General features: G+C 32.8%; 1 protein-coding gene across 1 annotated transcript in view; it reads right to left on the reverse strand.

Annotated features, from left to right (window-relative positions):
• The window catches only part of LOC143245594 (cell adhesion molecule Dscam1-like), a 131,954-nt gene that overhangs the window by 23,009 nt on the left and 82,521 nt on the right, over nucleotides 1-26,424 (reverse strand). Inside the window, exons 18-27 of the mRNA XM_076491950.1 lie at nucleotides 26,338-26,408; nucleotides 21,530-21,773; nucleotides 20,996-21,142; nucleotides 17,279-17,437; nucleotides 13,207-13,346; nucleotides 12,688-12,841; nucleotides 11,422-11,536; nucleotides 5,761-5,918; nucleotides 4,801-4,821; nucleotides 2,893-2,991 (exon numbers count right to left, since the gene is read on the reverse strand). Coding sequence (XP_076348065.1) covers nucleotides 2,893-2,991; nucleotides 4,801-4,821; nucleotides 5,761-5,918; nucleotides 11,422-11,536; nucleotides 12,688-12,841; nucleotides 13,207-13,346; nucleotides 17,279-17,437; nucleotides 20,996-21,142; nucleotides 21,530-21,773; nucleotides 26,338-26,408 — 1,308 coding nt within the window. The remainder of the gene's footprint in view (nucleotides 1-2,892; nucleotides 2,992-4,800; nucleotides 4,822-5,760; nucleotides 5,919-11,421; nucleotides 11,537-12,687; nucleotides 12,842-13,206; nucleotides 13,347-17,278; nucleotides 17,438-20,995; nucleotides 21,143-21,529; nucleotides 21,774-26,337; nucleotides 26,409-26,424) is intronic.

Here is a 26,424-nt window from a genome sequence, read left to right on the forward strand (position 1 = left end):
TCATATGTAATAATCAGAATAACACAAAAGACAAGGAGCAAGCAAGAAATAAAACGCAATAAAATATGGAAAGAGACTTACTTACAAAACAGAAAACTGGAAAGGAGTATTGAATGGGACACTTTATAGAAATACTTTTATAATAAGAAGATCAAGGTTCGACATGTCAAGTTTGGACAACAAGTTTTAATTCTGCTATCCACAAACAACAACAAACTCACTTGCAGTCCAAAGGACCTTTTACAATGCAGAAAGTAGTCCACAGAATACACTATACAATGAAAGTTGATGGAAAACTATGATCTATCAAACCAATCAGTTAAAGAGGTACTTTGAGAGAGAAAAAAGACCTTACAGGTATAGTTAGTGATGCACACATGGACATGGCAGATTGGTTCTTATAGAAGCAGAAGCTGAAGACAATTACTTCATTATAGAAGATAAAGACCTACTATGTCTAAAGCCCTAAGTAGAAATAAGATGTACAAGGACATCAACATAAGTGAAGAACTGACTGATCAAAAGAAGAAAGAGGAAGAAAACATACTGTATTAGTATACAGATAGATTAAGAAATACAAACCCAGATAGCATGAGGTGAAGATGAAGAAAAAGGGTTCCTGTCAACGTGATGCCCTACTAGAGGCCCTACGTGAGATGAGACCGACAAAAGACTTGCAAATGTTGGCGTAAACTATATGAGAAGATGTAGTACATGAAATAAGAACAGTCTTTGTATATAGCGAAAAAAATCTTGTAAATATTTCTCTTGAAAAATGGCGTATTGTCAGATATAAAAATACTATTTACTGTTCTAAACTAATTGAGCCTGTATGAGCTTTGACAGAAGGCAGACGATTGTAAGGATTACGAAGATAAGATGATTAGTGGCAGTTCATGATACAATTGCAGTAACTCAGTCAACAGCATAAATGAATTATACATGAATACTATTGCGATAAAAATAGAAAAAATAGTTTGGCTCGTCAACTGAATTCTAAAACAATTGAACTGACCTAAGTGGGCTTTTGACAAGGTAAGATGTATATGTTTAAGACACAACTATGATTTCTATAGTGTAAATAATTTTTGAACATACATTTAATTCGTTTTGAATATATATGTTATTTTAAAGACAAGTGGCGTGCGTGTCCAATGTTATTGTAGAATTTATCGCCAATAAGTCACAGACGCCTACTGTAGGAGAATTCTTAGCCAAGCACATCCATATACAATAACGTGCAGAAAGAGTTGGGATGAAGTCAAAAATTAGATTTCAGGCTACTTTTAAACAACAATGGAAAGTAAAACACAGATGAAACATCAACATTTTTATTTATCTTCATATTTAGTGTAACAGCAACTCAATGGAAGTGATTGAGTTCAACAAACAATTAATATTTTGTGTATCCCCTTTTGCTTTAGTAACTGCAGACAGTATTTCAGGTTTAATTGCAATATATTTAACCAAAGTGTTCTTTGAAATTTTACTCCGAATGTTTCTAATACACTCCCGTAAATTTTCTTTGGAAGTAACTTTCAGTTTATTAAGTTTTGATCCATTAAATCCCATACCTGATCAACTGAGTTAAGATCGGGAAGCTGAGGGGTCAGTGCATCCTTTGATTTACTCCAGCAGATTCTTTCTAGTCTAAGTGATTTCTGCATAGGTTGGATGAGTGTTCGCAGTCACTGTCTTCTTGGTAGTAGAATCCTTTACTAATAATATGCAAACCACTAAGTATACTATATCGGATCAGTATATTATTTTACTTATACTGGTCCAATATTTCATCTATTTTGCAAATATCTTCTGTCGCCTCCGCAGAGAACCACCCCCCAAACTATCCCATTGTCTCCCTCCATGCTTCGTGGTTGGTACTATTCATTAAAGTAAGTATCTTTAACCTTTCTTCTATCGGACGTACAACCTACACTGTGAACCAAATATCTCAGTCTTGGACTCCTCTGTCCATATCACCATTTTACAATCATCAGTAGCCTAGTTCTGTAAGTTTAGTAAAGTTCAGTCTCTTGACAATATTTGGAGATCAAAGTAAATGTTTTTAACTATTACGCGACCACATATTAAATTTTCATTAAGTCTTCTTGATACTATAGATCTGGACACTGTTTTGTCATTTGATAGATGGTCATTTATCTCATGCTCAAGTTTTCCTTCTGTCCGAAGGCTGCATAAATAAAGATACTTAACATCAGTATCACTGAGTACAGGTGTTCCGCATTTTTTTCTGCTTTTCAAATTTATCTGTCTCGGTCTAACGATCTTCAGTGTATTTGACAGTGATTGGGGAACACTTCAAGTGTGCAGCAATTTGACAGAGAATCCAACCAACATCTAGGAAAGCTTTTATTCCAAATCTCTGATCTGTTTTTTTTTTTTGTGCTATAGCATGACAACAAAACCATTAATTCATAGTGTTAAATACGGTTTATATCAAGGTGTATTTGTGGAGTACTATTAAACTGATTTCTTCTAACATATATCGGCATCACCTGCTAGCTCTTTGCTAGATTTTTTAATATAGTTAACACAGTGCATGGGGAACCATGCTAAATTTCATCAGTATGTTTATTCAAGCAGAACCATTATGATATGCCCTTGATACAACTATATGCAAATTCTAAAGAATTATAAGTATTCTCACCCTGGCTCATTAATTTGCCAACATAGATCAGTGAAGCATTACCATAGTGTTGAAATCTACGTTCTGTAATGGCATGGAAGAAATAGCCTATAAAATGGAAAGAATGACAAAACACTCTCTTGTCCAAACACCTTACTACATATACTGTTCAAAAGTAAGTTTATTTATTAGTCTTATTAGTATAGTTAATACTTTCATGCTGGAAAATATTATGATAATCGAACCTGTAACCGCCGGTTTGAACCGAAGATCCATATTCCACGAAACCCGGATACTAGAAGAAGTGGTTCTGCCAACGGTGAGGTCTGTTGGAGCTGGAAGACCTGTTTGGGTTTGTATTATGAAAATTAATAGAGATATATTACAAATAAGAAAGTGTAGGAAATTACATTTTATCCCTAAAAGATAGTAAGTTATACATATTGAGACATGTTGCTAACTCTAGAAAACAGTAGGTTTAACTAAGAAAAAATGTTGTAATATTTATCTCTAAGAGACGATAGGCTTGGTTATTAAGAATGTTATAACTAAGAAGTGATAAGTTTAACTGAGATAGTTTTTATATTCAGGAAATGGTAATCTTAGAACAAGTGTCGTTAGAAAATTGTAGGATTAAGTGAAATAAACTTGTTTTTTATTTAAATTGTTAAGAAATTCTTATATAAATAAGCTAATAATATTGATGCAAAATAAAACATTTTTATTAACATATGCATTACTGAAAAGTACCCTTGTGTAACAAACAGAATAGAATTCTCTATAGTTCAAGTTCATACACTGGAACACTAAAATAATGTAATGATTAGGTTCCATTGAATAATCACTAGGGTAGACGTGACTTTTTAACGATAATCCTAATATCTCATGAGATTCGACAAGGTTAGGGAGTTTAATTTCTTCCTAAATCGAAACACTAGATCAATAATCTATATAAATATAATAGTACTTGTCTGTCGTATGTCTATGTAATTACTTCGCAGAATGTGGATGGACCATCACAAAAGTGGTACATACGAGAGTATATATAAACTTTTAGTTTTGCGTTTTGCACTTTTTTTGGGGGCGTATTTTAGGTTATTTTTACAACTACTTCGCCCTCTGTTGATAGATATACACCAAATTTGGTATGAAGGTCTGTTGAGTCTTTGCGAGAATACATGCCAATTGGTGGTTTTGCATTTTATGTTTTGCATAACTTTGTCGTGATGCGGGTTCTCCAGCTATGGAAAATAATCTTCATACCAGTAAGTTTATAAGTGTGATTGTATGTAAAAAGAAAACATGAAAAATAAATATTTTAAACAAAATAACCGATTGGATCTAATGAAACTAACTATAATGACAAATTTAATATTTTTTCACAACACGATCCACGAAAATATTTACAAACGTAAATGAATTTGCAAATTGCACATCTAACTTCATAAACTGGCGATTTTTCTAAAACGAGCTAAAGCACACGAGCTGCCTATCCGATAAGTTATTTAAAAACGGTTTAAAACCGTTATAATCTTTGGAAAGTCAGGATTATTAAGGCTATTTGGAATATTCATGTTTCTTTTTGATGTCTCCTTCTGCAGGTGCCAATATTTTTCTGAATATGAAAAAAATACATCTATACTGTAACACTAGATTGTTATATATATATTATTTGTATGACCAGTAAACAAATACGTAAATGCGTATCCTGTGAAAGTCGTACGCTTATACTGTTTGCACCTTGGTAAATTATGATCTAAAACCACGAAGAAGAAATAACTGGGAAAGTTAACAACAGTTAAACATGTGTAACAGAAATTGTTTTCCACTGCATGTTAATATCCCTTGACAACGAGGCTAAATATAAGCTTGATATATAAACATATAAAAAAAACAACCACACAACAACTTGAAAGTGACCTGGAGTTAATAGAGCCATTTCCTTTCCACAGATACCTTATTTCCAAACAGACTGATTCATCACGAATAAAAACAGTGTACAAACAACTTTTTCGTAAAAAAGCATTCAGTGGTTTAACTGAGTATTTAAGGCAAACAGCCACAAACTGTACCTTAAATAATATTATGTTTATATGTTAATAGTTTTTATTAAATGTCATTATCTAACCAGAAACAAAAGAAAACAAACTTACCTTTTCCAGGTATGTATCGTACTGAAAGAAAGGAAACGAAAGACAGTGATACTGTATGTTATTATATCTTATTCCTGTATTGTAATGGGAAATGCTCGTTAAAGCATTCTGCTATCGCAAGTTTTGGGCATAAATAACAGTATTTTGCTTAATCTATAAGTTAACTATTTGAAAGGAATTATGAACATGTAGTAAATACCTCATTACATTTAACATAAACTGTGTTACATTTGCTTTGCTAACTATTAGTATCGAAACCAAGTTATTAGAGAAATTAGGACCAACTTTGGTGTTTATACCCAGTGAGTGGAAAAATATCGTTCATACGTATATAAACTTAAGATAAGTTATTACAAAACTTAATTTCAATGGAATACTTATTAGACAACTCATATTAATTCAATTCAAATACAACATCTGATTATGTAAGTCTAACTGTGTTAATACAACTGTAGAGTCTGCGTATTAGGGTCTAATTCGAGTTTTTTAAATATGACACAGAATATTATAATTCATTTATTCCATTATAACGTGTAGGTAAGTTACATCAGTAGAAATATACTGTCCATACATCTTTCGGACATAACAATATAGTTTTATATAAACATTTGGAAAATAATAATTTATTTACGTATAGAACTTGATTAAGTAATGATCTATCATCTATACAGTTTTATTAAGTAAATATATTATCCATACATCTTTCTAATATAACGACATAGTTTTATTTAAATATTTGGAAAATAATAACCTGTTCGCCAATAGAACTTGATTAAATAATGATCTATACAGTTTTATTACGTTATTATTTATCCATGAAAGGTGATGAAATAACAATTTTTCTCTTTATATTTTGACTAAATAAATATTTTTTTATTTGTACACATTAACGAAATATTAAACTTTTTAAATGTTTATCTTGATAAAATTATCATATGTTGGAATACATAATTTGTTTACCTTGGGCATTCAGAACAAACCCAATTTCATCTGTTCCATATTTATTTCGTACACGACAGGTGTAGTTTCCTGAGTCGCTTTCCTTAATTTTAGGAATTACGAGTGATCCGTTCGTTAAAACCTGTAAACTGCTTCCCCTTTCTACGATTTGTTGACCTCTATAATAAAAGTGATACAATATATTTTCAGCCATTTTTATAAATACATTATTATGAACTATGACATTTGATGTTAAGGGAAAGGACTTTTTCTGCACAACAATATATTAAAGCTTGGTAAAATGATAAACATGTATTTAAAATACCACATAAAAGAGTTTGATATATCTGATGAACATGTATTTAACAGCGTACGAAAAAGTTTGGTAACATTGACGTGTACTTAACATGTGTTTAATTTTTATTCCAGGGCCGAAAATAAATCTAGAAGTTATGTTAAGGTTATATTTATGTTCTAATATTTTCGAAATTTCTGATAGAGATAAGTTAATATTTTCTCTATATGGGATGGTGCAAGTAATTAAGTTTACTTTTAGTTTGTTTTGCAGAGTTTTTTTTTTAATGTCTATTGGTTGTGTTTCTTAAATTTGTTAACAGTTTCTATAATTAATTTACTAGTGAAAAATTCAGTTAAGTGTATAACTTCTTTATCGATATTTCTGTGGTGCATATAGTTGTTTGTTTGTTTTTTGAATTTCGCGCAAAGCTACTCGAGGGCTATCTGCGCTAGCCGTCCCTAATTTAGCAGTGTAAGACTAGACGGAAGGCAACCAGTCATCACCACCCACCGCCAACTCTTGGGCTACTCTTTAACCAACGAATAGTGGGATTGCCCTCACGGCTGAAAGGGCGAGCATGTTTGGTTGGACCGGGATTCGAACCCGCGACCGTCGGATTACGAGCCGAACGCCTTAATACACTTGACCATGCCGAGCCCGGTGCATATAGTGCATGTTAAATTTAGAAGGCTTTTAACACTGTCTAGCTTCTGGTGGATTACATTATTAGAGAAACAGTTTGTTTTGTTTTCATTGAATGTTAGTGGAGGTCTTGTAAGATTCAAGTGATGTTAACCTTTAAAGAAAATTATCGTGTAGTTGTTTTCATTTTCCACTTTAAAATGGGTGTCTTTATGTAGATTGTCTATGTGTTGGAGAAATTTTCTTTGTTTATCTTGACAAGCAAACTACAAAAAATGTCATCTACAGTTGAAGTCAAAATGTAAGCTTGTTATATGGAAGTCGTTATGGCATGCTGTTCCATGTGATGTAAGGAAAGAGTGGTCAAAATACTTGCGAAAAGATTTTCCAGCTAACTGAAGGAAGTACAAATTTTTGCATTGAAAGCAAATAAATGTGGCTAGTTGTAACAGCTCAATTAGATGCTTTATGTTAATTCTCTTTTTTAGATCTTGTGAAATAATTTCTGCAGTACGTTGTATTGCTTTGCGACAAGGAGATTGAGGAAATAGGTTTACGACATCAAAGCTGGACATAATGACGTTACTACTTAAACAATTCAAGTGTTGTCGAAGGTGTGGAGTGTTTCTTAATTAAATGCTTATTTTGCAAACATAAGGTTTTAAATTCCAGTTAAAGTAATTACCAAGGGTGTAGTTTAAAGAGTTATAAGAAGACATAATTGGACAAAAGATTATTTGGTTTATATGGACTTTTGGTAAACAGTATATTTTTGGCATTCTATGCTGGTTTATACGCAAAAAAAAATGAAGTTTAAAAGTGATAAATTTTCTTTTAATGATATTTTTCTCAATTTTTTGTTGTATGTTGGGTTAAGGTATTCGACTGAGTAAACTTAGACGTATCATTCAATATATTTACCATTAAGGAATTATACTGTTTAGTTGTAAAAATAACAATCGAGTTTCATTTATCAGCTCTTTAAATGACAATATCTTGGTTGTTCCTAAGAAGTTTTAGGTCATTTCTTTCTACTGATGTCAAAAGTATTTGTTTTATAGGTTTGTTTTTGCTCAGTATTTTTGAAGTTTTTTCATTAAATTCATCTAGAAAGTTGGTTTTTTTTTTTAAATTAATGGACCTGCTTTTAGTATGGTAGAAAAACTACTCATTGCTTAATAAATTGTTATTGGTTTTTCGAATTTTGAATACTTCTGCCGACTCTTCTTTGTCCTGAGATGAATGAGGATACTTCATGTGGTCTTTGACTTGGGATTAATTGATGCTGATTGAATTTGCGATTTGATTATACTATTACTTTTCGACAGAGGATTTCAAGTCTGGTTTTCAAAACTAACACTGGGATAGTGAAAGCAGTTACTGCGTAGTTTACACTTTTATTTAGGGCTGCATTTTAAGGTTCAGTAGGTTGAAGGTTCGCGTGGTTGATTATATTGTTCTTTTCAGTATCTGTTCCTGTTTTTTTTATTAACAGGCAAAGGTTTTCTATCTAAATTTTAATTAAGAGTTAAGCCATTATAATTGGTTTTTTTACGTGTTAATAATGAAAGAAAGTTCTAATATACAGGTTACTGCAAAAGTTGAATTCATTCTTAAGGAAACTTTTCAGCTCTTTGTGTTTCTGTTTTATAGTTTTATTTGAGCTCTTTTCCTATGATACTTTTGAATTTTATGTTAGGCTGAAAGCTCACTTTTATTTGTAGAAAGGCTGATGTCAACTTTTTTATGTTGAAGGTTTTTAGAAAGTTCAACTTAACATTTTCCAATTTCATTAGTTTTTTTTTCTTTTGTAACGAAACAAGATTTTCTTTCCTATCTCGACATAACGTAGGCGGATTCTTCCGGTGAGGCTTAGGTTGTTTAAAGGTAAGATTAGGTTTAGCTTGCTTTTGTAAGATATGTATACGGAAATTAAATCATGTTTTTGATTTAAATACATTAAAAATATTTTTTGCTCTTTTCCTTACGGGTTTAGGTGGCTCCTTGTAGTTGTGGCTATATATTTGAAGTGTTATTTTTTGTTATTTCTTGTTAAGGTTAGGCCTATGTACGTAATGATAAGACAAGATGATAGGGAAATTGGACGTTAGGCACTAAGAACATAAAATTTGCGATCAAAACTCAATTGTTGCTGTAGTTTGAACTAGTAGTTTCGTTTGTAATTTATTTATTCACAAGGTATATTTCATTACCACTTACAACTTTTACAATAAGTAAGATTAGTATTTAGAACAGATAATGTAAAAGCTGAAGCTCTAAACTCTTATAAAATAGAATTATTGTTTATATTCTAAAGTTTTAATACCCATACCAGTCGTCTTTAGAATACATTTTTATTTCGAGTGCTTTTCTCGTCATCAACAATTTTTGTTTGTTGTATTTTAGCGCTAAGCTACGCAATGAGTTATTCGCGCTCTGTCCAACGCGAGGAATCGAATGGTGGTTTGTAGCGTTGTATGCCTATAAACTTATTGTTTATCTATCATGTATTTTTTTAAATCGCAAAATAGATGGATAAAATAACTAATTAATTGCCTCGGTTGGTTTCTATTAAAAAGCTGCGAATAACTAGAACCTTATGAAATTATGTAAAATAGAACTGATATAGAGGTCAGGCTCTGTGCTCAATTTCCTCACACTATGCAAATGACATTACCAGATCTATGACTATACGATATGTAATTATTTTGTGTAAAGAAATGAGAAATACGTCTAGTTTTAATTTTGTACGCATTTCGTGCAACACTAAAGGAAATGAAAACGAGTTTGAAACGATTTTTCTTTCACTCGAGATTGAACTTTTTTATTTCATTATAAACAGTTAATATTTTGTATTCATTTCTTTTCAGTCCAATGATTTGTTAGCAATCAATATATATATATACATATATATTATTATTAGCTGCAGTTTTATAACCTACATACTGAAAATACTGGAGCTCAGATTATAATGTAATAACCTAAAGTTTTAATGGAAATAAGATAAACAGTTGTCTAAATTTATTTCAAAAAAAGTAACTCAAAAATGTTGCGTCGTTAATATTTAAAAAAAAATTGGTAAATAAGATGAACAAAGATCAGCAAAACACAGCAACTACTGAAGTCGGACAGTCTCATTGATTGTTTGTTTGTTTTGAGTTTCGCGCAAAAGCTACACGAGGGCTATCTGCGCTAGCCGTCCCTAATTTAGCAGTGTAAGACTAGAGGGAAGGCAGCTAGTCATCACCACCCACCCTCTTGGGCTACTGTTTTACCAATGAATAGTTGGATTGACCGTCACATTATAATACCCTCACGGCTGAAAGTGTCGAACGCCTTAAACCACCTGGCCATGACGGACCTAAGTCTCATTGAACTGTGAATCAATTTCTTATTAGCTTACACTCAGAGTAAACGTAATATCAACTGTAAGTAACGGATATGCAAAGTGATCAAACGTATCCTGGCTCGGCATGGTCAAGTGGTTAGGGCGCTCTGAGGTATATGGGTTTGAATCTTCGTCCCATCAAATATGCTTGCCCTTTCAGTCGTGGGGGCGTTATAATGTCACTATCAATCCCATTATTTGTGGTTAAAAGAGCAGTCCAGGAGTTGGCAGTGAGTGGTGAAGACTAGCTGCCTTCTCTCTAGTTTTTCAATGCTAAATTAGTGACAGATAGCGTGGTAGATTTCGTGCGAAATTCTAAAACAAACAGAACGTACTTAGCCAAGAAAATGGTTGGGCAAAATTAGTGACTGGCACCCTCTTCTGGTGATTACGTATGACATTGAAGTCGTATTCTTATAATTTCATTAAGTCGTATACCAAATATTTAAGTCTCTAATTATTAGTTCATGAATTATGGATGCTAAAATAGGCCAATTACCTTTTTAGTAACTGTACGTAAGTATTACGTTTGTTTTTCGTGTTCCTCATTGTTGTCATAAATATTGTTTTTCTCTTTTAAGTATTTATTTATTTTGAACTTAAATACGCAATTTTGGCATTTATTTTTAATCAACATTTTTATTTCTTCGAAACTGGTATTATAATACGAGGTGCTTGTTTGTCGGCATGTCATACACAGCACGTGTCCTGCAGAACGATTTAATTAGTTTAACTGAATTCTGAAGGAAATACAATGTCTGAAATGGTGACATAAATAAGCAATAGTACGATATGCTTCTTGAGAATCTATCGAATTTTTGTACCAGAACTTTTCTAGAGCTCTTCATTACTTTCTTTGAAATCATAGTTTAACAATACTGATATTGAGATCATTCTAACCTGGCCAGAACGTTTACGTGAGCACTTGATAAGTGATCGAAACAGACAAAAGATCACAGTTATGTGCTTAATAAATTGTTAGCGTTAATTATGGCGTTAGCGCCATTTTCTTATCTGTACTGTACGTAGATGGGAGAAGGAAGTCCCCCAGTGACTCAGTGGTATACCTACAGCCTAAAAACCGGGTTTCGATACCTGTGGTAGGCACAGCATAGATGTCCCGTTTTGTAGCTTTGTGCTTAATTACAAATAAACAACCGACAAGGAAAGGTATGAAAGTAATTCGTTAGAAAACATTTCATGTACAGCCAAGCGTCTGTCGTCATGACTTTTTTCTAAACATTTCATGTACAGCCAAGCGTCTGACGTCATGACTTTTTTCTAACTTTGCGAAAGATAAGGTAAGGCTTATCGTTAAATAAAGTTTTCGTAACTTTCTTCTTTTTGTTCTTACCTAAATGTCCATTCCCTGTAGGGGGCTGGAATTCCAACAGCTAAACATGGTAGTTGGACATCTGATCCACAGGTAACTGTCACGTGCTCAGGAAATGAAGCAATTCTGGCAGGTACTTTAGAAAATACAACAAAACTCATACATTGTTCAGTAACAAATCACATTTTCATGCTTTTAAATAAGGGTAAATATAATCACAAGATAAGTTATATTTATGTTGAAGACAACCGTTTTATTTAAATATTCCAAAAAGTAGTGTTTTCATTATAAGAAGATTCCACGTGCTGTTTTCTGTACTACAGATTAAACTACAATAGGTTTACATCAGATAAACCAAGATTTTTTCTTCGGAATAAACTACATCCGTATATTTATTTCCAAAAAAATGAGTAAAAGTTGGTCAATGCAATTTTGCTCAGTTTCATAAATGTGAGCAGAGAGACATAAATACTACTTAAATAGAATTGTTTTGTTTAGAATTAAGGGTAAAGTTACATAATGGGTTTTCTGTGCTTTGCCTGCCACGGGTATTGAAACCTGGTTTCTTACAATGAGAGTCCGCAGACATGCCTTTGTGCCAATGGGATGACTTAAGTAGAAAGAGAAGACGCAATTTTTTTTCCATTTAAAGTACCATTAAAACATAGTCATGAGTCATTTCGACAACTTACTTAGGAACGTATTTTATTATTTGTACAATGGGATTTCACACCACATAATGTAACGAAATGTCGAAAGATGTCATGATAATATATTACGTGACACCTGTGACAGTACCGTAAAATGGTAATTGCCGCTAGAAATACTACAAATATTACATAAGACAAGGCATAGCTTATTGAAGAAATTAGTTTAGAAGATAGACGGATTACACAAACCAAAGCATATATTTTTGTTGTAAACAGTAGAGACGATGTAATGATTATCCAATAGCCAGGCAACGTTTATTGCTAAAAACAGTAAAATAACAAAACACTGAAAACAGTACAGACAACATCGCGATTCGTGGTTTTAAAACTCTCAGTGATCAGTGAAACATAAACACTGATATTGAATTTTTTTTTTTTGTTATTAAAATAAAATACAATATATTAAATATACAGATACTGATAAAACTAATTAATTAAAAATTATAAAATTTTAATACAACAAAAACAAACTGTGATAATAAACACTGAGTGATTCCTGAACCGGCCACTTCCATAACTAGAAACTTGTGGTCCATTTAAATTATTTATTTACTTCAACAATATACGTCTCACTTACTCGTTTCTGATGTTCTCTGTGACAAAATCCGTGTCGATTCTCCCTCACCAATAAGTGTGGAAGCAGTTACCCAGAATTCGTAACGTTTATTGTTTTCAAGATTCAAGACTTCAAAATATGTTCTCGATGGGTCTACTTGATTAGAAGTAGTGTCCTGTAATTATATATATAAGAAAAAACAAACAAAAACGTATCGTTACGTTTAAAAAGGGAAGTAAATTACAGTATTTCTGTTTGAGAGCAAAACAAAACGTACTCTTTTTGTTTTTCTTCTGTGTTGAGTTACCTGCCGGTATAATTATAAATAAAATATCCTATAAATGTACCTCACGATTCAATGTCTTGGTTTGTCTTGTAGACATTGGATTGTAAGATCATTTCGAAATGTTCTGTTCGGATTTCACAAATGCCGGTAAGACTTACAATATGAAAGGTCAAAAGTATATACTGTGGAAAAAAAAAACATTTCTTTAATAAGTAATTCACATTAACGCTGATATCTTGCGAAAGTGAACTTACTTGGCGGCCCTGTGATAACCACCTTTTGTACACAGTGTAATGTTGGATGACACCATTCGGTTGAGCCGGTTGTCTCCACGATACTAGGATTCCATTGGATAACATAGGAATAGCTTTAATGTCGGCAGGAGCACTTGGAACTAGAAAATATTCTTTACATTGTAAAATCTTGAAATTTAAAACCTAGAAAGTATGAGGAATATATACAAAAAGCAAACATTATGAGAAATGATTTGCACGTTCACTACTTCCATAGAGCCACAGTAAAGTATCCGTATATGTTACAGATGTTATATAGTCGAACATTGTAATTTGATAAACCTGGTAAATGAATATATGTTCCAGTATTGAAGTGTTTCATAAGAATTTTTGTAAAAGCTAACAAAACAAACAAAAACACGCATATCTTTCAAGCTCTTAAAATTTGCATATAAAATTTCACCTGTTTCTCCCAAGTCACCATTTTAAGCTATACTGCTGTTTAGAGTATGGTTTCACAATGTTTTTTTGGTAAAACCCTATTTCACGAAAAATATGTAATTCATCTTCCGTGTACGACATATGAGATTATAGCTTTATCACTCATTACCATCTTAACTACTCTGAGTACTGCACTTGCATGCACTTCGGCACGAAAACAGAATGCCATAAAACTCACCTCTCTGTTTGGTTCTCTAATATATAAGAGTGGCTTTCGGGTTTTTACATAAGAAGCGTTTCAGAACAGATTCTAATTAATAAATTGTAAGTCGACCATAAAGATATTGTCTTGATTTCATGGCAACTTTGTAAAGGGAAAAAAAAATCTGGTATACCAATTTCTTCTACAAAACTTTGTATAAGGTTTGAGATTCGGTGTGTAGTTTTGTAAGACACGCAGTGCAACATTGACGATTGAAACTCCCAAAATATTGTTTTAGTGTTAGTAAAAAAGTCTTCCTAATGCATGATTACTTTTATCCTGAGGACCGACATGGCCAGGTGGTTAGGGTGCTCGACTCATAATCTGAGGGTCGTGGGTTCGAATCCCTGTCACGTCTCTCCGCTGTGGGGGCGTTGTAACGTGACGTTTAATTCCATGAAATTCAAAACAAACCAAACTTTTGTCCTGGGCCATTTTATTTTGACTTTTATTTGCATTATAATAATAGTTTCAACACGTTCGCGATATCTAAAATACTTTTAGCATTTAGAAGAAACAACAGTGAATGTTCTTCAGTTGTTTGGGGCCCGGCATAGCCAGGTAGGTTAAGGCGTTCGACTCGTAAGTTGAAGGTCGCGGGTTCGAATCCCCGTCGCACCAAACATGCTCATCCTTTTAGCCGTGGGGGTGTTATAATGTGACGGTCAATCCCACTATTCGTTGGTAAAAGAGTAGCCCAAGAGTTGGCGGTAGGTGATGATGACTAGCTGCCTTCCCTCTAGTCTTACACTGCTAAATTAGGGACGGCTAGCGCAGATGGCCCTCGTGTAGTTTTGCGCAAAATTCAAAAACGAACAAAACAGCTGTTTAGTATGAACTTCTTTCGTTGAGGTATATCAATTATATATAAGTCTACCAATCACTAAACTATTTAGGATGATGAAAGTGGTTGCAGTCAGAGGGAAAACGTATTATATTCTTTACATTATTTCTGCTTCGTACTGTTCCTGTCCTTTTTCAATTCTGGTACTTCTGGGTGACTTTTCTGTGTGATTGTTTTACCATCAAAAGAAACCCAATCGTGACTGCATTCAGAACTTTCCAGTTCATGCAAACATTACGCCTTTCAACCTTACACTTACAACAGAGACTAGAGTAAAAAGTGAGTTTCAGACATTCTCACAATGTGTCATGACAATATTTTTACACCAAAAAAAGTCGTCTACAGGTTAATTACTTTGCAAAAGACAATGAACTTTCACCAACGTCTTCACATAAACACTAGAAAGAATTGATTTTCAAATGAAAATTTCTCTGAAAAAGATGAACCAATTAACAGGAAACTTCCATTTTTCGAAAACAGTAATTAGTAATCATTGTTCAATGCAATTGTATTGCATTTTATGGTTTTATGGATACTGTTTGGTTTGGTTTGTTTTGAATTTCACGCAAAGCTACTCGAGGGCTATCTGCGCTAGCCGTCCCTGACTTTGCAGTATGAGACTAGAGGGAAGACAGCTACCCACCGCCAACTTTTGGGCTACTCTTTTACCAACGTATAGTTGGGTTAGTTGTCACATTATAATGCCCCCACGGCTGAAAAGGCGAGCATGTTTGGTGGGACTGATCCGAACCCGCATTTCTCGGATTACGAGTCGAATGCCTTAACCACCTGGCCGTATCGGACCATTTATGGATACGGTGTTGACCAAAACAGTTAATAATAAAGTCTTGATCGTAGGGTAAAAAATATGTATAAATAGAGATATATCTTAAGTTTTACACATTAACATTTAAATGTCTATTATATAATCACTGTTTCTTCCTAAACGGTTTGCCATGTCTCCTTTCCCGCCAGGAGCATCTCAGTGGTTCCAGATCCCTTGTCTGGAGGATAAAATATTTTGTATTTAACTATCTCTATACTATGTATGTTGCACCATTATTGGGCGACTGATTATATTTGGGTTATATTTTAACACCTGCCACACGAGCCAGCCCACCATATTGAGTCGTTTCGGAAAGGTTTGGGTTGTTATGATTAGAATAAAAGATGTTTAGTACTATTTTTTAGGTCTCGAGGTCACTGATAATATAACAGTAAAACGGAAATATTAACTTGTAAATGTAAAGTAAAAATATGTAGCAAAGAAACATGCTTGAAATATTTTCGACGTGGTTTGAATGTGATGGTTTAAGTGTAATGGGTTCTGGTCGAATGAGGGAAAAATCTATTCAAAGATATTCCAGTTGATTTGACATACCAGTTGAATCGGAGATACGTCTGTTGACTTCTGCATTGACAGCGAAACATTAAAAACGGCTATAATATTATCGTTAATTTAAAATGGTTGTATTGGAATCATACATAAAAATCATTAGTTTCAATATTTTGTTAAACTAACGTCGTAGTAGAGCCCAAGGATGCAGTCAGTGATGTCGAGAAACCCACTTGTTGAGAAATTTATATGCAAAAACGGCTCGTTTGGGTTGAGAAAATATTTTACATAGTAGAACGAACAACGTTTCGACCTTCTTCGGTCATCGTCAGGTTCACAAAGAAAGAGGTAACTGACCGGAAGCTGACCACATGTTTGAAAGGGGTTGTGTAACTGAGTGTCGGAATGTAGAGGGCGGTGTTAGATGTTTGAATATATAATTTTATTTATTTTATTATATTAATAAACACGAATGAATACATCCAAAATGAATAACATCCTATCAGACACGAACAAATTTAAACCAATACACACAAATCCAACAAAGACACACGAGACGCAACTGAACAAATTACTACTACAAATGAAAAAAGCCAACACAATTTCACAAACACTTTATTCCTACCTACGTAAAACCGACTCACGCACACCACAAATATACGGCATCCCCAAACCTCATAAACCAGAATGTCTATTTCGACCAATAATGTCCACATATGAATCGTTTAATTACAATCTTGGTAAATACATAGCATGGGCATTCTCCAAATATGTAACATCAGCCAGCTCATTCATCAAAGACTCTTTTAATTTCAAGTCTAATCTTAATCAACTTAATCATAAAGTCTTAATGGTAATATAATTCTCAAATTAAAAATGTCATTTCTACAATAAAGTGCAAATACAAGAAGGATGGTATAATACCCAATATGGTACTATCATAATAGAATCTATTTAAATTTCATTATATCACATTCTTAATAATATTTAATCGTTTTTTTGTTTCTTGTTTGGGTTTTTCATCGTTTTATAACCTGTGCCGAACTTCATTTATCTAAATTTGTTGAAATAACCAGGAATCAACGGTTTGAAGTGTGACCCACCTTTTGACCATTCTAGATGCCGGGCTGGCTTAAGCAGCAAGTGTTAACAACATTTAAATAAGTTGATGGCACCCTTTTAACAACTTTAAGTACTTAAACAAAACTACCATCCTGTAGAGTCCGACAATAAACAGGTTCACTAGCGACTCCATCTCCTTCTTTAGTAAATGCTGCTACCACTAGACTGTAGTTGGTGTACTTCTCTAGATCATACACCATTGTTGTTGTTGCGTCGTCTTTCACAACAAACGGACGGACCAGACTTTCTAAAAAAATAGAAAACCCGCATATCTCTATTCTTCAAATTTCTTATTCAAATATAAAAAAGAAAAGCCTATATCACTACTCTTCAAATTCCTTATATCACTACTCAAATTCCTTATTGAAATAAATGATAAATACGTGATTTATCTATAACGTGGATAATTTCTGTTATCTTACTAGATCATTCCTACAGTGTTAAAAGAGTAGAAACCAGAGTAGTACAAGAACAGTTTAATGAGTCATCTTGGAACAGTTGAAACATATGTTTAGCTTTTCTTTTCTACATAAATCTTAATTTTATTTTTCTAACTCTTGTTCAGATATCTAACATCCTGTTAATATTTTCACCATTGTTAACTCTCTTATAAAATGATAATAAACAAGCTGATTACGCGAATTAATAAACGTTTATAGTCTAGCGTTCTATACTTTGCAATAAGAACCAGCAGAGATTTAAAAAAAAACAATGAAAATGAACTTCGGACGTTGATACAAAATTATGTAAAAACTGATGACAACATTTTTATTCTTAAAATGGATACATTGTTTATTTTACGTGTTATATTTATTGTAATAAAATATATCAGTGTAATTTTTCAAGTTACAAAGACTGCGAACATTGTCATTAAAATCTTTGTAATAAGGTAATTAGAAATGTTAGTATTGTAAGCGAAGCACTCATTTGTAATATTTCATAAACTTCAGATAAGTGATATCCTGTTGATTTTTTCAAGCTAAAAGTGTGGACATGTCATATATGAAGAGCGAAAGGTTAACAATAATCTCTTTATAAGCTTGTACTGAAAGCAAAATTCTCCTTAAAACACCATAAAATTAAAGAAATGTATATTTCACGACGAAACTTCTTTTACAAGAACTAATGTTGTATTTACTTGTTTGAAAGAATCTTACACCAATGTAATAGACGTCTTCTATTTTTTAGTATATTTGTTTATTGGTTGGTTTTCGGATATTTGTGCAAAGCTACTCAATGGCTAACTGCGTTAACCATCTCTAATTTTGAACTGATATACTTGTAGGAATACAACTAGGAAACATCAATCACTGCCAGCATTTCGGCTGTCTGGTTGAATACCGGAATATGACTGTCGCTTTTATAACGCACCTACAGCCATAAAAAAACAACAACAAAAGATGACGTGTTAAGGGCGATAACAGGACGTGGACGTTAATTTGCAGATTTGTAGCTCAACACGCTGTCATTGGGCCATCTTTCACTATTTTCTAACTTGAAAATTTTTTCTAAGATGAATTTTGACATTCTGCGTTTTCTCAGATGAACCATTCTTAAGATGCATGTATAATTCAGATATTTAGTACATTTTAATTAAAATATTTTGGAACCTAAATATTTCGTTACAGTACGTCGCCACGTTTGGTCATGCTTTGTCTGACAACTGTGCATTTTGATAACAGCCCTGCAGCGTATCTTCCATTGCAGAAGGCTGCGTCGTAAGGATGTAATGTCCAAAGCATGCGCCGTCCTATATACATGTTTTCAATAAGCTGATAGTGTAAAAGGATGGCGTCTATTCCAGAGTTCATTTAGAAAATATGATTTCACAGCTATACATAGGCGCTGTGTTCAACCAGTTGCTTATATATTTTCATATGGAATTGAACGCGTAACATTTTTATTCTCCAGTTGTTTGAAATGTATTACAGTTGAACAAGTGTGTTGTGAAAGCATCTTATGTATACGTAACTTGTGTGTTTTTTTTTCGGAAGGAAATACCTGTGGCACGTGTACATTTTTTGCCATTATTTTTTGTGTTTGTCTCAAAGGTATGTCTTGTTGCAGGTTTCTTCTGGATGAACTTAGGTTCCACAAGGTGATCCATATTTTTTTGTTTTTTTTTCAACTTCATTAACTAGAATGGAAATCCTAAACTCCCATTTCAAACACATTTTTATGATCTGTATGAATTAATATTTTGTGCCAAAAAGTGTTTACAAACTCTTCCCCAAAATGAGCAGTTTTCAGTGGCATAATGCTACCTACCACATATGACACACTGTTTTAACGTTCTTTTAATACAAGGCCCGGCACGGCCAGGTGGTTAAGGCACTTGACTCGTAATCTGAGGGTCGCGAGTTCGAATCCCCATCACACCAAACATGCTCCTTTAATTGTGGGGGCGTTAGAATGTGACGATCAATCCCACTATTCATTGGTAAAAGAGTAACTCAAGAGTTGGCTGTAGGTGGTGATGACTAGTTGCCTTCCTTATTGTCTTACATTGCTAAGTTAGGGACGGCTAGCACAGATAGCCCTCGTGTAGTTTTGCGCGAAATTAAAAAAAAAAATCAAACCTTTTAATACATCGTCAACTCACATTACTTGTTGATTTAGATGTTCGAAATCATTTTAATATAACGTATTAACTTCTCCATATTGTAGTAATAGTTGTGTAAAAATTTTCAGGGGAATTGCCACATGATTTTTCAGAAACAGAAATGTTTTGTAAAGTTCCTGTTAACCCTTTGATTTAATTTTGGGTGATTTAATTCCAGAAAATAATAACCGGAGATAAAATAAATTTTATCCCGAATTTTTTTATTATTCTATTTGTGTCCGATCACAAACGCTATTGAAACAAAATTTGTTTTTCTTACGTGTCTTAGTTTAGTTATTCTATAATCGCGACTCTGTTATCATGAAGTGTTTTATTCACTTGATTTGGTCTTTAGTTTCAGTGTGAAAAAATCCAATGAAAGTATGTAAAAAAGAAACATGTATAAGAAAACAAGAGGAAATGGGGGAAAAAAACGGGGAAAAGGAAAGATTAATGAACCATAACTAGAAATTAGAGAAGTCAAAAACTGAAATGGATGAACCAAAACAAAAATGCGAAAGCAAAAAAAGAGAAAGTGAAATTTCGACTATGTTTTTATGTTATTTAATGAACTGGAACCAAATATGTGTGTGTGTGTGTGTGTGTTTTAAAGTATGTAAATTGGGAATTGTAAAGTGCATTTCAACAAAATATTTTATCTAAAAAGTGCTAATTCGAAAATTCAATTATCACTAACGGAGACGATGAGAAAGAAGACGGTAACAAAAAAATAAATCCCAGAAGATACCAAAAATGTAAGGAAAATTACCTATGTAAACTAGCAGTTTCTTATTCTATTGAGAAATGGATCGATAGCTTTGTTTTTGTTTGTATAGTGGGAATAAATACATTGTTAAGTATATATTCAATTCCATTCTTAGGTTTGTGTAGTGGGAAGAGATATAATGTTAACCACGAGTTCAGTTGTGTTTTCGTGTCAAGTGGGTTTCAGTATTATGTAGGCATGTAATTCTAACAAATATATCAAGAGTAAAAGACTTCATATGCTTCAAGGTGTCAGATTTTAATTACTTTAAATGAAAGAAGCCAGACAAAGGTTAAAGGTTATTGCATCTGAACTTAAATGTGTCGAAAAATTTGACATTGAATAAAGTAGCTAATGAAGTTTTAGCTTATTTACAGCTGGTTTGACTGTAAAATGAAACGTGGCTTCATCTTATTCTATGATATTATTCAGCTTACCATAAAATAATGTCGCCGGTCTGCAGAAAACTTTATATCCTTTTAACTCCCCATTAATGGATATCTCCGGTGGTGACGTCCACGTGAGAGTAATGCTTTGTGATGTAACAGGCACACAATTTATATTTCTAGGTGGCTCTGTTGGCACTGAGAAAATTGATACCGAATTATTACAGAAGAAATAATTGATTTTAAATTAGTACCAAATTTCATAACGATATTAATAAAGCTCAAGACTATTTAGTTTGTAACATAGATTTGGTTGTTATTATTGCTTGAAGAACGCTAATCAAATATTAAAATATATTCGTAAAACTGAAATAAAGCTTGTACACTTGCGAAAGCAAGAAAATAATAGAAAGTAACTGATACACATGTTTTAAGACATGGTTTTTGTCACTATAGTTTTGTGTTAAATGTGTTGTAACATCTATACCTAGATAGCGGAGATTTTTAAATCTCAGAAATAAGTGAAACTATTTAACTGGGCATTGACAGCTATTAAACTGAAACGTTTAGATTAGTCATATCTACCGTCTTCACAAGTTCTTCCAATAATAGCGTCAGAACGAGGTCCGGCACCCTTCTCATTAAAGGCTTGAACAACTACTGTGTAGAATGTGAATTTTCTTAGATTCTGAAGATCACATTTGATGCGGGTATTTTCATTATACTTCGATTCGACGGTCTTGTACTGGTAGGATTCAGAGGAGTTTGTCTTTTTGTATCCCACATAATAGCCTTGAATAGCTCCGTTCCTAACACTTTCCAAAGGAGCCTTAAAAACAGTCAACATATGACAGTAAAATCGTTTTATTGATAAAACTAATAGATATAGCATGATTGCCAAACGATCGAAATCACTGTAACTGTACTAAGGTTTCAATAACTAACTAGGTTCTACACTTTAAGAAAAAAAATGTACTTACATATTCTATTATTTACAGTTATTTTTATTGACATATGGACAATACACAAAGATATAAACGAAGAACAAATACAAGTATAAACTTCTGTTGTATAGATATTAAAAGAACTATTAATAGAAACACTTATAAAATGTTTTTACGATTGCTATTAACTGTTATTAATATAATTTGTTTAGAAGACAGCGAAGCGTCTCTTTAGAATGTACGTATTTATATTTATGGAGTATTACTTCTCAAAAATATTACTATTAAATGGTTCACAATTTTACTGTATGTTTTAAATAACTGTTTTCTATTGAATAGTACGAATACATAGGGTATATCTCCTATATTAAAACTTCAACATTTTTAAAATATACTGATTACACAATAATAACTTCCTATCAGAATAAACTGTATACTTGGAGCTAAGCTAAATATTAACCTAGCCATCAGTATACCTAACTATATGTATACGTTTCTTACGTTTTGACTTATAAGGATTGGAAAGCAATGTTTCATCATTTGGATACCCAAGCCGTTAACAATATTTTCAATCTTAAATAAAAAACGTATTAGAAGCTTAATGACAATGTAATCATGAGACTAAAAATACCTCTGTTCTTTTGTTCACCGCTAACCAAAACGAGTCTGTTTTCATGTGACAAATACGATTGAATTATTCAGTTCAATGAAACAAATTAGGACATAAAACATAAAAACCGTTTGGAGATTATAAGTATATTTATTGTTCAGGAATGTAAATGCGTAGCACAACATTACATGATTGAAAGTAATTATAGGGAATAAAAAATGATACGAAGTCTAAAAACTTATGACTGAACGTAATAAGAATACATAACAATATGTCAATCATACAATGCCTGCTGTGTCCAATGCTGAAGAGGACTTTCGTAAAATCCCATACCTCTTCAGGCGGTTGGAATACGACAGACAGGTTGAGGCGCTATTTAATGATTATATTAAACTGTACCTATTTTTGATCTTCTTTTTTTCTGTTTTACTAATAACATCATTCTTGTAAATTAATACAAAAAGTGAGTTAATGCAAGGAAATCCAGAAAATGCTTGATTTAATATTTTAACCTAAAATTAACTGCTAACTATATTTTACCTCTTATGACAGTAAATTAGTGTTAAGCCTTCTAATTTATTATATTACTCGTATAATATTTACAGGCTAAGACTACCAGTTTATATTTAAGGTTTTTTTTTTCATCACCTGTAGCTAATGTATATCTTATGATTTTATTTGTATAAATCTAATAGTTTGTTATCCCTAAGGACAAATTTTAAATATTTCTGTTCGAAACTGTATGGCCATAACGATAATCACATAACTTATCATCTTTTAGAGAATCTCAAAATATTCTGCATCATAAAAAAGTCTGAGTTAATAGCTTCGCAGGATAATGGTAATGCTCTTAAAAGAACCTGTCCCTTGGCGAGTCAGCTGCAAGTTAACGGACTTACAATGATAAAGTCTGGTATTCAGTTTCTAGTAGTAGAGAGAGCGCAGATAACTCATTATATTTCTTTACTCTAAAAAAAATAAATAAAAGAACGTAGCTTTAAACTCGAGTACTTTTTGAAATATCTTTTTTTCCCTAGGAAAGTAGCACACATTAATTTTTCTTTCAGTCGCAAATCTTTAATATTACTCTACGAAACATTGATATAGTGTCATGTGTAATGCAAAAAAAAATATTACTTTTGTTTGTGTAATTTACACTGGTTTGTGAGAGTGCGTTGATTTTTTTTAATAGGCGAATATTTTACAACTTGAATATTATCAACTATTTTCAAGTATAAAATCTAATAACCAACAGATAAACTTTAAATTGCGAATCCAAGTTGAAGTACCTGACTTATAGATTATTGTTTGGTAGTTTTCTGTGTTTTACGAACGTACAGAACTGTCTCGGTATGGCCTGGTGATTCAGGCGCTCGATTCGTAATCTGAGGGTCACGGGTTCGAATTCTTGTCACACCAAACATGCTTGCCCTTTCAGTCGTGGGGGCGTTATAAATGTGACGGTCAATCCCATTATTCGCTGGTAAAAGAGTAGGCCAAGAGTTGGCGGTGGGGTGGTGATGACTAGCTGCCTTCCCTCTAGTCTTACACTGCTATATTGGAGAGGACTAGCGCAGATAGTTCTAGTGCAGCTTTGCGCGAAATTAAAAAAAAAAATCCTTCAGACGTTGTCTCGTTAAAAGCATACTATAAGTAAAACGTTTAAAACAATAGGATTTATGCTGAATTCACTGGGCTTTAAATTTCATCTACAAATGTAAAAGTATACTTATTAACTGAAACCCAAATTAGTTGTTTAGTTGGAGAATTTCTTCAAAACTGAAATTAAGAAATATGAATTCTGACTTAGCTTCGTATTTCACAACAATAAAAAATAAATGTCAAGATTTATCATCGAATTCAGAAACACAAGTATATGCAGTACATCACGATAAGCCAAGAGAGACAATAGTTTATGTTTCGAATACGGATTTTGGACACACTTAGTTTCGTCCAACTCGTACCTGACAAAGTTCCTGGCTGATTATATCAATTCAGAGCTTTGATTTAAATCATATATAAGGCTTCTTTTGGACACGTATTAATTTGACAATATTCTATTCCACTGATCTGAGCTTTAAGCTGTAGCATATAAAACACTATTTATGTATTGTTTTATGAAACTGTATTTGCAATTATGCCAGGGAAAGATAAAAGAGAAAACAAGACAAGTATTCAGCATAGAGTTGAAAAATATCCAGTTGACTCGTATCAAATAGACCAGCTGACTCATATCAAGTAGAAAATCGTTCATTAAAAGAGTAAACTGATATCAAGAATTAAAATGTCAACTAAAAAAAAAATGATAAAAATTAATTATAAAAGGAGACTAAAATATGTGAAACGAATGAAAGGTTCAATCTAAGTTTGAGTTTTAAAAAAAATTGCAGTGACACTTACTGAAAGGAAATATATTAAAAAACAAAACTACAGTTCGCGCATAACAATATCCGAAAAAAAAAGATAAAGTTGATTGTAGTTAAGTACAAATATATGTAATGGGCTATCTGTGCTCTATTCACCATGAATATTAAAACCCAATTTGTAGAGTTGTAAGCCCACAGACATACAGCTATGCTACTGAGAAGCGAATTTGAACTCTATAACGATGTAATGTCTTTTGCATTGTTATTTAATGAAAGAATGTTGATAAAAGTGTTATATCAAACCATTTTTCGCAATAAATAAAATTAGTCAGACCAGACTAAAACTTATTTAAACAAATATGTCTATTATGTTCCAGCTCAACGTTTGAAATTATTAAAAATAATTTTAACCCTTAAAAAGTTACAGTTTAAACACTGAAAAATAGCTGAACATTAGAAGCCAGTAATAGGTTTAAAATTTGTAATAAAAATCACGTTTGTTTTGAATTTCGCGCAAAGCTACATGAGGGTTATCTGCGCTAGCCATCCCTAATTTAGCAGGGTAAGACTAGAGGGAAGGCAGCTAGTCATCACCACCAACCGTCAACTCTTGGGATACTCTTTTACCAACGAATAATTATATTGATTATCACTTTATAAGTCCCCCACGGCTGAAATGATGAACATATTTGGCGCAAGGGGGATTTGAACCAACGACCCTCGGATTACGACTCAAGTGGCTTAACCATCTATCTATGTCAGGCCTGAAAATGACGTCCACTACAGATGATTTTTCCATGTTATTCTTGATATAATTTGAATAGGTTGATCTAAAGTTATAAATATTTGTTTGTATCTTTATTAAAGTACAGTCTCAATGGGATATTTATTGTGTCCATAGCGAGGAAATGAGCCCCATATTTTAGCGTTGTAAGCCAGTAGTTTTACACACATTGTATATAAGTATACAAGCATAATAAAAGAATAAATTTCATAAAGATATGTAGGGATCGGTATATACGTAATATTGGTAGATATAGAAAGTTTTAATGAAACAAAAAAGTAAAAACTACAAAAACTGGGTTATTTAAAAGATAAAAATATTCATCCCTACTTTTATAAATGAGTGTAATTATGTTAGTCTGAGCCAATATAGGGATCTGAAGGTCCAAAAATCGAACAGTTATGGACACCTGTGCACACCTCGCATTTTCAGTGATCGTAAAGTTATTTGGTTAAACGTGTGAAAGGCGGGTAATGCTGACTGGCTGCTCTTTCTATTGTGAATAATTTAAATTAAGAATATCTATAGTGAACATTGCAATTTCTGAACTGTCCGCTTAGCCCATATACGCCGTATAAGGTGTCATTAAGACTAAAAATGCAAAATAGCAAGTTACAAACATGTAAAACTAGGTTAAAGGAAAATTACTAATTAAATGTAAAGTGCAAACAAGTAGAAGATGATCTTACCAACCAAGATACTCGCAGAGCTTCTGACGTCACACTTTCAATGATAATAGACTGCGGTGGTCCAGCAGGAGCTGTAGGCATACAAAC

This window comes from Tachypleus tridentatus, chromosome 2 (assembly GCF_004210375.1).
Source record: "Tachypleus tridentatus isolate NWPU-2018 chromosome 2, ASM421037v1, whole genome shotgun sequence".
Taxonomy (NCBI): Eukaryota; Metazoa; Arthropoda; class Merostomata; order Xiphosura; family Limulidae; genus Tachypleus; species Tachypleus tridentatus.